The 17,894-nt window shown below is 36.8% G+C and overlaps 1 protein-coding gene across 1 annotated transcript in view; it reads left to right on the top strand.

The window, feature by feature from the left end:
• The window catches only part of LOC150082844 (neural-cadherin-like), a 500,869-nt gene that overhangs the window by 182,352 nt on the left and 300,623 nt on the right, over positions 1–17,894 (top strand). The window contains exon 14 of the mRNA XM_090377625.1: positions 438–618. Coding sequence (XP_090233751.1) covers positions 438–618 — 181 coding nt within the window. The remainder of the gene's footprint in view (positions 1–437; positions 619–17,894) is intronic.

Below are 17,894 nucleotides of genomic sequence, written 5' to 3'. Positions count from 1 at the left end.
TTCACTGATTTGCATTAAAAAAAAAAGCAAGAAACAGTGTCACTAAGTAAATTTAGTTAAATTATTTAGTGTTAATTAATATTAGATAATAAGCACACTTACAGTGTGAGTGAAATTTCTTCTGATTATTTCATACACAACCAATGTCCCCTATGTCAATGTCTAAATTCTTGTATGATTCAGTTTGAAAATTATTAATGAATTGTTGATGATCAAATAATGTAGTAAATGGATTTTTTTTCTAAAATGCATTTAACATAAATACTTCTGTTTTGTTGTAGCTGTCTATTTTTCAGCACTGATTAATTTAAAGTATTAAAATATGAAAAATTTTAATTTCAGTATTTTGAGAAAATTCTTGACCATATTTTAAATTTTATGGTGTATTTCACTGCAGAACTTTGACTTTTTTCTCCAATTTGTCTCTTATTATAAAGGTTTACTATTCAGTTGAGTCCAGGGATGATGGTGATAAATTTCAGATTAATAGAGAAACAGGAGAAATCTTTACACTTAAAGTGTTTGACAGAGAAGAGAGGCAGTCGTATGTGATTATTGTAAAAGCTGAAGATGGAGCACCTTCTGATCGAAGTGGTAGATCTGGAGAGCCAAATTCTGGTATGTTATAATTTTATTATAAAACTAGCAGTTTGAATTAATTTTGAACAGTTTAGTATATTATACAATAGTGGACAAAAAAATTTTAAACACTTAAAGGAACTTGGATATAGTTAATGTCTTTGCAACAGTGATACCTGTAGGTTAATGCATTATAATATACAATGTCGGTAATAACTGTTTTTATTGAAATAATTTTATAGCTTTTGAATAGGTGAATGTGAACAGATGATGGTCAGTCATAGGTTAAGCCTTTATCCTAGAATACATCAGTTTGGCGCCTCCGTAGCCAAGTGGGCAAGAGCAGCAGTGCGTAGCACACGCTTCTGGATTAGACCGGGGTTCGAGCCTGTGAGCCACCAAATATGGAGAATGCAGAAAGGTCAGAGAATGACCACCGCATATCCCTGGAGCAATATGGCCTAAGTTGCTAATGCTCTTAAAAGGCAAATAACAACAACAACACATCAGTTACACCAAGCTAGATAATGCTGCTGCACAGTGATGTGGTCTTCTATTTCATTATGGATAAGTTGAAGGAAAAACTGATGTGCATTGAAGACGATATCATTAAAATATGATGAGTGAAAACATAAAATATGATAAGTTTTCACTTATCATATTTTAATGATATCATCTTCAATGCACATCAGTTTTTCCTTCCCTTTGACTGGATTTAATGTTTTTCATCCCGGGAATACCGGCTCACAAGATTAAGTAGTGGAGAACTGTAATAAATTTCTCAAGCCAAGATTTGAAATTTCAGGATATCCATTTCTGATTGCAATCCAGAACACATCTGGGGGGAGAGGGACTTCAGTATGTTTAATTTTAAGACTTCAATCACTTGAAATTGATGCTAATTATTGTTCTTCAATCACTCTGAACCCTAAGGCAGATGAGATAGACACAGTAAAATGCATAGACATAGATTGCCCCAGCTAAAACTATGTTTAATGATGGAAAGTAATTTTCAGTGTTGTTTCCAATGCTTCTAAATGATCAGTTATGAGAGCAGTGATATCCTATTTAATTGGTTCCGGGTATTAATACAAACTGGTAGCTTGTCTGTATAAATATGGATGTTATCGTTGGATCTTTACATACTGGTATTCAAGCTGTTCAAATGGATGAATATTTTAGTCAATAAGCTGACTTTGCACACCACAGCTCATTAGCATTAGTAGAGGCATTTGATGCAAGAAAGCAAGCTTATACATGATTCAGCCAAAAAATAAATAAATAAAAACCCACACTTCTCATTTCACCCATCCATTTGCTCTAAAAGTTTGTCCAGCTCTTCCTTGAATTTATTTAAGCTATCAGCTTCAACGACAGATAGAAGTTTGTTTCAGCAACCAACTACCAGCTGGGCTAAAGGCAAATTTCTGCACTTCTATACTACAACTGTCTTTCCTCAATTTGATATATGCCCCCTCAAGTTCATAATCTGAGCAAGCAGAAGAATCCCATCAGCATTGAGCCTGCTGAAAGCATTCAAGGCCTTAAACACCTCAATCACATCACCTCACAAGTGCCTAGTCTCCAGATGCTGCAATTTCCAGAACTTAAGTCTTTCTTGGTAAGAGAGCCCTTCACCAATCTTGTTGCTCTTCTCTGTACTAGTTCTAGCAACTACATTGTTCCTAAAATGAGGCCTCTGTATGCAGTACTCAGGGTGTGGCCTAACCATTGCCTTATACAAAGGGATAATCACCTCCTTATCACTACTAACAAAATTCCTGTAATGTTATTTATGTATTCGTAAAAATTGTTCTTCTGATTGAAAAGAAAACTTTCATTTTGTCTTTTAGTTCATAGATGTGAAAGAGTATCTTTCTGCTCGATAGCCATATTACTTCTGTATGGAAAATTAAACATTCATGCTTAGAATCTATAGCATTTCAAAGCTGATTGAACAGGTTGGTTTTTGATGGTCTTGATTTAATGTAATTGATCATTAATGCAGCCTAATTTAATACTGATTTCAACTAATTGCCTAGTGTTCTTCTAACAAGGGCTGTTCATAAATGTGTGAGTAGACATCACATTTGGGTTTTCTTTCTCTACAAATGAAATAAAACCTGTGATGGACCCAGTCATTGATGGAGCACTAATGGTATAGACACCCATTCATAATTTACATGAAAGTTCTAATTTTTTTAAGTAGCCAGTCAAAGTATAACAACATTAGCATTAGTAGAGGCATTTGATGCAAGCTTATGCAGCATCAGCCAAAAAAAAAAAAAAAAAAAAACCCACTTCCACTTCACCCCTCTGTTCGTTCAAAATACCTGTCCAGCTGAGCCTTAAACTTATTTAGGCTATCAACTTCCACCACAAGGGATGGCAGTCTGTTCCACCAACCAACCACCCGCTGGCTAAAGGCAAATTTCCGCACGTCTATCCTACATCTGTCTTTCCTCAATTTGTATTTATGCCTTCTCAGGTGATTTTTCTGAGCTAGAGGAAGAATCCCATCAGCATTGAGCATGCTTAAACCATTCAAGGCTTTATACACCTCTATCAGATCACCTCGCTGGTGCCTAGTCTCCAGACACTGTAATTTGCAAAACTTAAGCCTTTCTTCGCAAGAGCACCCCTTTGTTCCATTCACTAATCTTGTTGCCCTTCTCTGTACTCGTTCCAGCAGCTCTACATCCTTCTTGAAATGAGGCCTCCAGACCTGTATACAGTACTCTAGGTGTGGCCTGACCATTGCCTTATACAATGGAATAATCACCTCCTTATCCCTGCTGGAAAAATTCTTGTATATCATTGACAATACTCCATGAGCTACTCTTGCAGCCCATCTGCACTGCTCAGAGAACTTCATATCTGACTGCACAATCACCCCCAAGTCCCTTTCATTCTCTACCACTGTCAGTGTAGTACCACAGAGTTGATACGTTACTCTGGGGTTGCTGTTATAAAAAGTGTTGTACTGCTGGTGCATTAAGCTCTTTCTAGCATAAGAATTGAGTTATAATTTCAGTTCCGTAACAAAAAAACAAAGGCTAATAGTTGTGCTTTGCCACTAATATGAGTAGATTAGTGCACTTATAATGCAAAACAGATTTTTTTTAGCATTGTAGATACTTGTTCCTTGATGTGAGAAGACATTTCAATTATTTTTTTTCGAATTGTTATCTGATGGGGTATTTTAGTAATTTATTTTTCAGCTTCACCCCCTCCCCCCCCCCTCAAACAGTGTTCTGACAATCAAATGACAACTTGGAAAAATAAGGGACTGTGCTGCAGTGTTTGGTTTCTTTTGCAATGCAATGATTTCTGCTACTTGATAATAGCAGTCTGAGCCTTTTCAGAAATTTGTATTTTTTTCCCTAAATATAGTTTGCTTTTTTTTCCTTCAAGTAATCTTTTTGAAATAGATCAAATCTTTATCCACAAGATTCACATGATTAGTGACTAAATTTCTCTTCAATTTTTTAGGAACCATGGCATTGTTAGAAAGGTTTTCACCACAAACAACACACTGTTGGAGGAGTAGTAGTATGTGATGCAACAAAACAAGCTTATATAGCATCAGCCAAAATAAAAAAAAAAAAAACAATTTCACACATCCATTCACTCTAAAAGTTCGTCCAGTTTCTCCTTGAATTTATTTAAGCTATCAAATTCCACAACAGATGGAAGTTTGTTCCAGCAATCAACTATCCGCTGGCTAAAGGCAAAAATACTGCACAGCTGTTCTACAACTGTCTTTCCTCAATTTGAATCTATGCCCCCTATGTTCGTAATCTGAGCAAAAGAAAGAATCCCATCAGAATTGAGCCTGCTAAACACATTCAAAGCCTTATACACTTCAATCAGGTCACCTTGCAGGTGCCTAGTCTCCAGATTCTGCAATATGCAGAACATAAGCCTTTCTTGGTAAGGACCCCTTTGTTCCCCTCACCAATCTTGTAACCATTCTCTGTAGTCAATCAAGCAATTCTACATCCTTCCTAAAATGATGCCTCCAGACCTGCACGCAGTACTCAAGGTGTGGCCTGACCTGACCTGACTATTGCCTTATACAGGAGGGATAGTCACTTTTTTCTACTAGCTAAATACTAGCTAAATTGGCAGCCTGTCTGCACTGTCAGAAAACTTCATATCTGTCTGCACAATCTCTGTGGTTTCTTCTACCCATATGCAGTACTTTGCATTTGTTAGTGTTAAACTTCAGTTGCCACTTCTCAGCCCATCTGCCCAAATTTTCTAGATCCTGTTGCAGTAGCACACTGCCGTTACTGTCATTATAAACCTTGCCAACCTTAGTATCATCTGCAAACTTGGATTTTAAGCCTGATATACCTTCATCAATATCTTTGATAAATGTACAAAACAACAGTGCGCCCAACACCCGAACCCCTAGGTGACTCCACTAATAACAATAGCCCATGAAAAGCAACATCCATTGATTACCACTCTGTTTTCTTCCACTCAACCACCCTTTTATCCATTGTAGCAACTTGCACTTAATACCATGCTGCTCCAACTTGCACAGTAGTCTTCCATGTGCAACAGTATCAAAAGCTTTCCTGAAATCCAAGTATATGATATCAGAATTATTTTTTGCATCCAGTTCCTTTATTGACCACATCATAGCATGCAATCAGATTTGTCAGACAGTACTTTCCTTTAACCAATTCATGCTGTGTCTGAATTATTACTGCAGTCTTGTCTAGATGATCATGTAATGCTTCTTTAACCAGTGACTCCATTATTTTCCCCGTACAGAAGTTAAACTAACAGGTCTGTAATTACTCCTGTCACCCTTTGATCTCCCTTTGTGAATTGGGGATACATATGCACATCTCTGGTCCATAGTGGCTTCCCTTGAGTTCAAGGATTCTCTCATAATTATGGCTAAGGGTTTGATTACTTCCTTTGTCTCCTCCTTTAACATAACTAGATAGATTCCCATCCATCCCAGGTGCCTTTCTGATGTTTAACTTCAATAATTTTTCCTCCACTTTGCTCTCAGTTATTAGAAAATCATTAAGCTCCCTGGCAGAGTTTAAGCTTCTGTCCTCCACTTTCCTACAGAATTCTTTGTGTGATTGTAGAGGGAGGATAGTCTTTCTCGTCCCACAAAAGAAAATCTGAAACTTCAATAACTTTTCACATAATTTTGGGAAGCTTTGCACCAGTTCGGTTGTTTGTTCCTCATTAAATCAGGCTGACTTTTTTCAATTGTAGGCCTCCCAATATAATCCTTCTTGCTTCACACCTTCTGATGAAATTTTCCGTTTTACTTTTAGGGTAGTTACTTAAGCATGAAAAAGTAATGATTAAATTAAATGATAAAAAATAGACTGCCGAATGCTTTATGTAGTTATACGAATGTACTCACAAACACTGATCATCTCTGCACATCACTGAGCACAAAACTGAGAATTTATTTCTCTTATAGGTCAACTGATCATTGGGCATAAGTTACTAGATAGCATTTGCATTGAGACTTCTGGCACCATCAAGGGGATGTACAATGTAATGCCCATTGCCATTGTAATAATTATTTGGAGACAGCACTCAGCTGTTGTACTTAGTTTGGGTGTTCCTATCACGGATGTCTCTCTCTCTCCTCACATGGAGAGAGAGAGAGAGAGAGAGAGAGAGAGAGATTATTAGCTATTTTCTTCCATTGCTGGGCTCTTGAGGTTAGAAATGCTCAGGCATTAATGAAAAGAAAGCTGAAAGCAAAATTGACAGCTAGAAGGAGGTTATAAACAAATCATAACTGTGCCACCAAAGGAGCATTCCAGCTGGAATTCCCCAGAATTCATGTTAGGACAATGCACAGAAGACAAATTTTGTCTTTATATAATGACTTCTTGATTATACCTGGCTGGCCCTAACTCCTGACAACATCAGTGATAGTGCACAGGAGTACATTTTCCAGAGTGGAGACAGTTCTGCAGGCTCTGGACTCTATTAGGAGGATATTCTCTGTGCTTGAGTTAGCCTTTTCTGGACAGAGTTGTTCTCAACGTGGTGTCCTCATGCTCTAGCACCAAAGGTCAGAATAGGCAGGAATAGAGATTTGTAGTAGATCCAGATGCAAGGTTTAAGACCCCAGTCCCTCCGTGTGACTCTAGCCATCTTCCCAGTTATATTCTTGATTTTTTTCTTTGATGAAGTCACAATGCGGTATGAAAGGGTTGTTGTCATCCAGTACTATTCCTGTGTATTTGATCTGGGCATGTCTGTACTTTACTGTCAGTGGTCTCCTGGTGTTCATTGTACCCTTGATGCGCATTTGTTTGGTCTTGGTGGTGGAGACTGTTAGTTTGTTTACTTCGCACCACTGGTAAGGACTACAGTGGTACCTTGGTTTGCGAGCATAATTCGTTCCGGAAACGTGCTCGTAATCCAAAGCACTCGTATATCAAAGCGAATTTCCCCATAAGAAATAATGGAAACCCAGATGATTTGTTCCAAAACTCAAAAATATTCATATACTGTAAAAATGATTAATACAAAATACATACCTTTTTATATTTTTAATATTTAAATTTAATATACATAAAGCAATCGAATTTATTAATTATTGGGTAGGACGACTTTCACTGTCTCTAATGGAATCACTGCAATCTGTTGACTTTTTCTTTTTGTGCGACTTTAACAAGGAATCTTTCCAATGACACTTGCTTTTGCCTCCTTTTGAGGATTTCAGAAATCAGATTCATCGCTCGCACTATTACAAAATGAGGAGGCACGCTTGATACACATAAACAAAGCTGCGCGCGTGTAGCAACTGAATAAACACCGTAAAGGCAGAGATACACAATTAATTAACACCTCACATTTTACTAAAGCACATTTCTAGGGGTTCCTACCATAAAACAATAAAAACAATTTCCAGTTGCGTTCCTGCTAGTGGAATCTGTTATAAACTGGTAGTAAACTCGATCTAATTGCATTTGCGATTATACTAGCTGGAATTGTTGGGTTTCACGTTATTATGGTGAAATGTGTTTCCCCTTCACGGATATAAAAAAACCATAAATACATTTTCAAAATCTTCTCTTCATTGCTATCGGGTTGCGGTGATTCTGCGTTCGACTGCCATTTCTTGTAAACACAAAGGCGAATTCAGTTCGTGTTATATAAGATATCGTTCCCGTATTTATAAATCGTGTATCATCGAATTCGTGTAGTGTAAACACGTGTTATACGAGGCCTGACTGTACTCGTATTGCAAGACCTCGCTCGTTTATCAAGTTAAAATTTATTAAAAATTTTTGCTCGTCTTGCAAAACACTCGCATACCAAGTTACTCGTAATCCAAGGTACCACTGTACTGGCAACAATTAAGAGACCATGTGCACCCTGCCATTTTGCATTTTTTACCGGAGAGAAATTGAACCTTCCAAGACAATGTGCTGTATCATCAGGCCCACACTACTCACGAGTGGTTCAAGGAGCACAGTGAAGATATCGTCATCTTCATTGGCTTCCAAATTTGCCCGACCTCAATCCAACTGAATACCTGTGGCATGTTTTGGAATGGGATGTCATCGCAAAATGACTGCAGATCCCTACAAAAGTCTTCAGACCTCTAGTAGAGTCAGTGCCTAGCATTGTTATATGTGCGAGTGGTGACCTAACACTGTTAGGTTGGTAGTCACAATTCAGTGATTACTGAATGTATATTTCTAATTTATTGATATATTTACCTGCAGTACAGTGTAGGAACTGTCCTGGCCCTACAGTTTCTAAATATAAAATTAATTTGTATTGCATTATCATTATTACTACTTCCATGAATTATTTACATTGGTCTAGATGTATGAAACACAATGTCCCAGATGGATAATCACACTTTTCTCTGACAAAGTTTGCTATAATATTCCATCTTCCACTATTTTTTTGTATTTCACTTCACTCAGAAATAATAAATATTCTATAATATTTCGTCATTACACCTTATTTACTAAAAAAAAAATAAGTATCAATACTGACATTATGTAATTATGGAGATACTATCTTTCTCGTATATATTGTATAACTTGTTATTTTTTACCTTCTGTTTGCTTTCAAATCCTTTTCACACACACACACACACACACACACACACACACACACACACACACACACACACACACACACACACACACACACACACACACACACACACACACACACCTGTGGTGAAAAATTTCTGAATGAACTGCTGTAGTTAGGAAATTATGGAATTTTGTGGCTATTTGTATGGATTTCCTTCAAAAGTGATCTTTCTTATTATCAGTGTATACAGTGTCAAATGAAGGTCTTTCTTCATTTGACACTATATGCTGATTCCGTTAGTGCTTCTGAAAGCATTTCTAGTAAGCTTTGTTTTGATAATAGTTCTGTGTTGCATTCTGAATAATTTTCTCATTTGTTGAAATCCTTGACCTCTCAAGGGGACGTGAAGCTTGTCCAGGAAGCCCAATCCAGTAAGATTTGCAGATGTGTGAATTGCAGTGATGAAATTTAAAGCACAGAGTGTGCAGGAGCATTGTCACAATGCAGGTGTCAGTTCTCCAACTTTGCTAAATCACCATATAACTGTTTTGTTGTATAATCCTGGTTCATAATTTGACTGTTCAGGGAAAATTTGTAACGAACAGTGCTCTGTAAGTAAAAAAAAAAAAAAAAAAAAAAAAACCCCAATCAATAAGATCTTCACTGACTGAGAGGACTGGCCTTTCTGGGCATTTGGCTTTTCCTGGTGATAGCTTTGCACCCAAAATTTGTTGCTAGTAATGACAGAAGTGTTATAGTTAAATTGCAGATAGGGTGAATCTTTTTCTTACCTTTAAAAAAAATGCAACTAAAAAAATTTTTCTGATGTCACATGTTGATCAAATATTTACATGTTGTTTTTTAATATAGGATCAGGCACACTTTGCCTTAACTTTGTCAAACTGATAGAGCAAGCTTATCTGCGAAAAGATCTAAACCTCCCAAGCACTTCCTAATTCATTTCACAAATATACGTGGTCTCAATTCTAATCTCAACGATGTCCATTTCTACTTGCAGTCTGCCAAACCCCATGTACTTTTTCTGACAGAATCTCAGTTATCGGTTGATTCAACTACTGCTCATCTCAGATGCCCAAATTATTCCCTATATGATTCCTTTCGCCTCAAAGGTGGTACTTGTGCATATGTCCATTCTGATATTCCCTGTCAGAGACTTGGCAATTTGGAATCTCCTCTCTTTGATCTTCTCTGGCTTAAAATCTCTCTACCTCATTGTGCCAAATTCATCTGTTGTCTCTACTGTTCTCCCAACTCCACTAATCATTTGGGGCTCTTTGACTTCCTCTCTTTGCAACTTGACTTTCTCCAGGCCAACTTTCCTAACAGTGAGGTAATTTTCCTTGGTGATTTTAATGTTCAAAACTCCAGCTAGCTTCCGTTTTCTAGTCACACTGACCGAGCAGGTCGAGATGCTGAGGCTTTTGCAATTACTAATGACCTAGCACAGATTGTTCATTTATCTACAAGAATACCGGACAATCCTAATCATACAGCCAATACGCTTGATCTTTTTCTCACAAACAACCCTTCTAAGTACACGGTCGAAGTGAGAGGTCCTTTAGGCACTTCAGATCACAACTTGGTGATTGTCTCTTTTCCAATGGAACCTTTATCTCATGGCTATTCCCAACCTCATGTTGTTCGGCATTACAAGAATGCAAAATGGGATGACCTGCGAGTCTTCTTTTCCTTGGTCGGATTACTGTTTCAAAACTTCTGATGTCAACGTTTGCTCAGATCGTGTCAGTGAAATTATTCTTGCAGGAATGGAATCCTTTATCCCACACCACTTTAAAATCTCGTCCTTTATCTAAACCTTGGTTTCCAATAAATGTGCTAAGGCTGTTCAAGAGAAGAATGTTGCATATCGTAATTAGCTTCTTTCTAATTCTTCAGTTTCATTTTCTGCCTACACCAAAGTTCGCAACAATTGTAAAGCAGTTATTAATCAATCTAAACTAGAGTTTGAACAGGCTATGAGTAGAAAACTTGCTTCTTGCCCTAATGGTAGCCGAGCATTCTGGTCTCTTGCCAAAGCTATTGGCCGCAACTTTTGCCCATCTCTGCTCCCACCACCTCTGTCCAAACCAGATGGTTCTGTTGTCACTTCAGCAAAGGATAAAGCTGGACTGCTAGCATCCCATTTTTTTCCAACTCATGTATTAATGATCTCGGTGAAACACCTCCCACCAATCCCAACATGCTCCATTCAATGCCTCCTGTGGTCTTCCATCAAAAGGATGTCAGAAGGATTTTTGACAAATCTTGATGCTAAGAAAGTTCCAGGTCCTGATGGTATTTCTCCACTTGTTCTCAAAACCCATGCTCCTGAACTTAGTCCTAATCTTTGCCGGCTTTTTTCACTTTCTTATTCCAAAGGTGTTTTTCCTTCTGCTTGGAAATTTGCTCATATCCAGCCAGTTCCTAAAAAGGGTGACAAATCCCTCCCATCCAATTATCGTCCCATTGCAATTACTTCTACTCTTTCTACAGTAATGGAGAAATCAATTAACCGCCAACTCTTAAACTACCTAGAAACCTTCCATCTGATCAACGATCGCCAGTATGGATTCCGTCAGTGTCAATCCACTGGTGATATTCTGGCTTATGTTACCCATTTATGGACTAAATCAATGGAAAGGTTTGGTGAAACACAGTAGTTGCTCTTGACATCTCAAAGGCTTTTGATCGTGTTTGACATAAAGGTCTTCTAAAAAGCTTCCATCTTATGGTTTGCCAACTGTTTTTAGTAATTGGTTATCCAGTTTTCTCTCTGATCGCTCACTGAGGGTGATGGTAGATGGCTCTCTGTCTTCTAACTTCTCCACTAATGCCGGTGTCCTACAAGGTTCAGTTCTTTCCCCGACTATTTTCCTCTTGTATATTAATGACCTTCTCCCATTGACTGGAAATCCTATCCATAGTTTTGCCGATGATTGCACATTGCATTCCACTTTCCATTTTGAGAAACCTTGTCCTGCTCAATCAGCTTCAACTTCTCGAAAATCTGCTTCCAATTCCTTAAATGCTGATCTTCAGGTAATTCTCCAGTGGGGCAAAGACAACTTAGTTGATTTCAACCCTTCTAAAACTCAGTCTTGTCTTATATCTCGCAAAAAAGGATTCTTCTGCTCCTATGCTTATCTTTAGTGACACTCCGATTTCTAGGCAAAATGATATATCTCTTTTGGGGATAACCCTGACTTCTAATCTCTCTTGGCACAAGCACATTACAAATATTGCTTCCTCTGCATCTAAAAAACTTGGTTTTCTCTTTCGCTCTCGGCGTTACTTTTCTTCCAAACAGCTGCTCACTCTGTATAAATTGCAAATCCGCCCTGCCATGGAATATTGTTCCCACATCTGGGGTGGTGCCCCCAAAACCTCTCTCAGGCTTCTTGATTCCATTCAGGAGAGGGCAGTTAGGTTAATTAATGATTCATCTCTAACAGTGTCTCTCCACTCGCTTTCTCATAGACGTACTGTTTCTGCTGCATGCCTCTTCTACAGATACTTCCACGGGAACTGTTCTTCTGAATTGGCTTCTATAATTCCCTCTCTCTTTCAAAACAGTCCGAACACGTGCCGCCACCAGCCAACATCCATTTACTGTCCAACTTCAAACCCACAGAACCAACTTTTCATCTTCCTCATTTATTCATTCAACTGCCGTTTTCTGGAACAGTCTTTCTTCATACGTATTACTGAAAATTACAATCTACAGAAGTTCAAGTCCAGTGTCAACAAATATCTTCTTTTTTTTCGTTTTCTCAACCTCCAACCCAAGCACGGTACTAAGTACTATAGGTTCTAATACCTCGTGTTTGGGGTTCACATAAAAAAAAAAAAAAAAAACTAGCATTTTTCTTTTAAGTATGTGAACTTTGGTATTATATCATCTTTTCATCATGAAACTAAGAAATTAGTGAAAGGGGTTCTATATTTAAGGGGAGGGCTTTTTTAGTTTCCCCCCATATACTACCACCATCATTAGAATGTCAGATGATTTGTCATTCCCATATTATAAGATAATTATACTTAAATTAAGTGAAATTTCAGTTTTTGCAGAGAATACTAATGCATATTAATATGCTGTACTAAAATCAAGAAACATTATGTATATGGGGCCAGTACCACCAGAAAAGTACAGTATTGCATGGTAAATGTTGTTACTTAAAATGTACCGTTACAAGGAGTAATTGTCATGGATTGGAAAAACTCATCAGATAGCTTGTTAGAATTCTAATAACATTAGAGTACTGTGCCGTGCCGTACCAGATAACTGTATCTGGTATTAAAATTAGCTGTATGGTGTAAGGAAGCCATAGGCTTTTGCTGCACCAGCCAAAAAATAGATAAGAAAATACAAAATTATGTGTGTGTGTGGCGCCTCCGTAGCCAGGTGGGAAGGAGCAGCAGTGCGTAGCGCATGCTTCTTGATTAGACCGGGGTTCGAGCCCGTCACCACCAAATACGGAGTATGCGGAAAGGTCAAGGAATGACCACCGCATATCCCGGAGCAATATGGCCTTAGTTGCTAATGCTCCTAAAAACCAAATAACAACAACAACAACAAAATTATGTACTTTGCTCCTCACATTGGTAGCTATCCAGTTGATCTTTGAATTTCTTCAAACTATAATAAATAGTTTGAAGAAGATTACATAATAAATCACTGTGTTGGTGTTATTGACATGATATTTTTTGTATTACATGTTAGAAATAGCTTTATAAACTTCTAAGCTTTGGAGCAGAAAGTACATGTAATCACTTGTTTTATGAAAGCTGTTTTTAATTTAAAAAAAAAAAAAAAAAAAAAAAAACACAAACATGTATGAAATTATCTGTTCTTCTGACCAAAAAGTTTCATTGAGAATTCCATTGAAATTGGGACTGGCCAATTGATTTCAGCATGGTTTATGTTGTTATGATTAATTCCTTGTAATTCTATTGCCTGCCCCACTACTCTTGTCTTTATTCACTTTTACTTCTAATCTGCTATATTTTTCAATAAATTTAATGAAGTCTAATCCATTAAAAGCTCTGGGTTTGAGTTGATTTTTTTTTTTTTTTTTTGTGTAAACCTCAAACACAAAAGATATTACAACCTATAATACTTAGTACCATGTATGGGTTGAAGGTTGAGAAGAAGAAAGAATATACTTGTTGATATTAGACTTGAATTTCTGTAGATTGTAATTTTCAGGAAATAAGTGCGGAGGGAGAGAGATTGTTCCAGAAAGCACAAGTTGAAGGAATAAATGAGGAAGAAGAAAAGTTGGTTCTGTAAGTTTGAAGTTGAGCAGTTGGGCTGGTTTGGGAGAGGGAGGGGAATTGTAGAAGCCAATCCAGAAGAACAGTGCCCATCTACAGAAAAGGCATGCAGCAGAAAAAACAGAACATCTATGAGACAGAGTGTAAAGACTTTGTAAGAGGTGGGTCATTAATTGACCTAACTGCCCTCTTTTGAATGGTGTCTGGAAGCTGGAGAGAGGTTATGTGGTACCACCCCAGGTGTGGGAACAATATTCCATGGTAGGGCAGATTTGTAATTTGTACCAAGTAAGTAGCTATTTAGAAGAAAAATAATGCCAAGAGTGAAAGAGAGGACCCAGTTTTTTCAGATGCAGAGGAATATTTCTGATGCCAAGAGATTAGAAATCAGGGTAATCCATAATAGAGATATGTGATCTTGTGTAGAAATCTGAGTGTCATTGAAGATAAGCATGTTAGCAGAATAATCCTTTTTTGCAAGATATAAGACAGAATTGAGTTTTAGGAGGATTGAAATTAACTAAGGTATCTCGTCTCACTGGGGAATTACTTGGAGATCAGCATTTAAGTAATTGTTAGTGGATATTCGAGAAGTTGGATTTCCAGTCAGTGAAAGAAGGTAATTAATATATAAGAGGAAAAGAGTGGGTGAAAAACCTATGCAGCATTAAATGTTTTTCTAGAAAATCTCTACTTAAGTGTATACAACATACTTGAAGTAATTTTTTGTTTCCTGTCTATTAAAATGAGTGAGCTGTGAATAAACAAAAAAGAATAAACATTTTAGCATTTGCATCTCCCTCTCCACACCACAATGAAAATAAAACATACCCAAATATTATGGCACGGGCTACTTTAGCCCATATTTTAATTCCTGTGTTTGTATGGCGAGATTATATTATGATATCGCTGCAGATATTCTAAACCTGCTGGTATGCCTAAGTCTTATTCAGCTTATTAATATTAGTATTGCAAAATGATGTAAGAAAACAAACTTGTAAAGCATCAGTTAAAAAAATGCATATATATGTCTATATTTTAGTATGAACTTTGGAAATGGTATAGTTTCTTTTTTGTAGGCCCGATGGCATTGATTTGAAAAGTGACCCTTAACTTTTTTTTTTTCCCATCTTAATTTGCCTTTGTATGATTATTGTATTAAAAGATTAGAGTATTAAAATTCATGAGTGATTTGAGCATGGTAAAGGAAATGCTCACTGAAATAATAAATATTTCTACTTTTTTTTTTTTTGTTATGCTAAACAATACGGACAGACACCTAAAGGTAAGTAGCAATCATTATTTAAGGTCTTACAGCTGTTTGCTTAATTTTAACTAATTTGATTAATATTGATGGTGAACAAAATAACGGAAAGATTGTGCGAGGCTCCCATGATTTGTATGCACAGCAGGAGGGTGCCACACTAAGTTCATTCTCAGTAGTCCTCTGTTCACGGATATAAAATGAATCTGAGTTGCAAGTATATGACGCAGGGAAGAAAAAGCATGGTTTGCACGTGCAGACTTTCAGTAGTACGGCGTAGTCATTGTAGATCTGTTAGTGGGAGCATGTTTGTCAAAGATTGCAACTTGCAAGTGCGTAATACACTTTCTTGAAGGTGATTTATGGCTGAAAGATGGGAAATACTTCATCTAAACCACAGCAGCAGACAAGTAGTGGTAAGGTGTGTGTAGATTTTGGTTTGGATTATGTGCAATGTTATCTCCATAAAACACTCATAACGTAGCTACACAAAGATATCATGGCCTAGTTACTGTGCATAACAATGAATAATGCCTACTATGGCTATAATGAACTTCTGAGCAATGGCAGAATGTGATAAGATGAATCATCCAATTTTTTTTTTTTTTATTATTATTATTTTTTCTTTCAGGCATGGCCCAGATCCCTTTCTGACTGGTAGATTGCCATCATGTGAGTCTGTGTAGGCATCTGCATCCTGTGCTGCACCATTTCTATTCATCTGGGGTGGTTGTCTTGTAGTATGATAGTTCTGCATTTCACAGGGCATGTATTGTCAAGCAGTGATCGAGGGTCATGAAGATGCTCACTTGTCATGACTTATAGAACACTGAGGTCCAGAATCTTTATGGAATTCCATACCACCCTTTATTTGCCCCACATGCCATACTGACTTGTTTTTGTAGATGTTTCCATTATTTTGTCTGGCATCTAATACTTAGGATGATTACATAAGTATTGTATTTCTTTAAATGAAAGGGATCCTGTGCAATTCAATATTTTGCTGAATCAAAGGTTTATTAGACATGTGTTCTTGGCTTCAAATACTCAGTTTCCAGAAAATTGGATTTGATAATTTATAGAGAATTCTGTATTTCTACATTTCCCATTTTTCCAGATATGCTCAATGATGTACTGGATGGAAAGTTTTTTTGCATTTGAAACATCTTACTCAATTGTTTTTGATTAAATAGTGATATAAACATTTTTGTTGCTCTTGGATATACAAGGTATGTGTGTGCTATTCAAAGTAGCCATTATTATTATTATTACTACAAGAGGCAGTCAGCTTGCAGAAACTCAAAACTGCAAAAATCAGAATGGCGAGAAAGTGTCAAAGTGCTAACAGATTAAAATGCTGACGAGTTTGAAATGCAGGGATCAAAACTCAGAATTCTCAAAATGCCAAATGATTAATATGTCAGTACTCTATAAAAGTTTAAAATGCCAACTATCTTGTGTAAAATGCACTATTGTTTTTTTAACTTTAGTAGAAAGGCCCCATATTTTTGAATTATGGGTGAAAACTGGGATATATAACCCAATACTTACACTGATTATTATTATTACAATTTTTGTTTTGTTGTAATTTCATTTTGTGTAATAATAAATTGTATTGTATGATTATTTTATTTATTTTTATTTCTTATAAATTATTTATAGATTATTTAATAATGTTGCTATCGATTGATATTATTAAGAATATTATTAAATAAACCTTTTATTATGTTTCTGTTAGAGTTATTTTGGTTCGGTTGTCTTCTGAGCAGGAAAATTATAATTTCTCTTCAGGTTGTTATAGTTCTGTTTCTTTTGCTTCATCAGTTGTAATGTTTCTTGGTGACTGGCAAGGTTGTATGCTGTTGGGGGTGGGAAATTTGTGCTGCCAATTTTCACAGTGATTAGAAGTGAGTGTAATGAGGAGGAAAGTTTCTCTGTCTTGGATGAAGTTTTCTCCCAGTAATGCTTGTTTTTTGTCCAACAAAACAAACCATAGGAAGCAGAACATGCAGTTTGCAGACAGATCTATTGTGCCTTTTTGGCACAGGACTTCTGTCTGCAAACTGCATGTACTCTACTCTCCCCCAGTCTCCAGTAGTACAGCTTTCATCAATACCGTGTGTGGTGAAACCTTAGTGATGATGATGAAGAAACAAAGGAGGAAAATCCTGTTGTTAAAAGTCACCCAGTTTGTTATAACTAGGGTCTGGGATTTCCAGGAATTCTCCTGCCTTTTATAAGCTCATCCCAGTGATCCAAAAACAGTTTTTCATAAGTCCAAATGTTATGATAATCATATTATCAACAGGAAATATATGTAGTGACAAAAACAAAAAATGCACACCGTGGATTATCACGTTCCCAGGCAGATGATTTGCTGGAATAGTGAACTCAGAAATATGCTTCCTTATGAGTAATACTTCATGATACATAGTTCTACCATAGATTTTTGTAACTTACAGCTTTCTGTTTTTATAGCTGTAAGTTATCACTCCCCTAACAAAGTTATAACTATACTATACCATATAGTATAGTTCCACTGAACTATAGAGGAGAGAAATTCTGTAGGCAGTTGAAAGATATTCATTAGCTGCCCTGTTCTCTTCATTCCATTTATCTTTCACCCACAGAATTTGCAGTACTGACTACTTACATAGGAGGTGCAGCTAACCAACCACTTGAGAAATGTGATAATATA

Source organism: Mastigoproctus giganteus, chromosome 7 (assembly GCF_048544385.1).
Source record: "Mastigoproctus giganteus isolate SK-2022 chromosome 7, ASM4854438v1, whole genome shotgun sequence".
NCBI classification, from domain to species: Eukaryota; Metazoa; Arthropoda; class Arachnida; order Uropygi; family Thelyphonidae; genus Mastigoproctus; species Mastigoproctus giganteus.
Note: the sequence above shows the minus strand (reverse complement) of the source record. Positions and strands in the feature narration are given on the sequence as shown.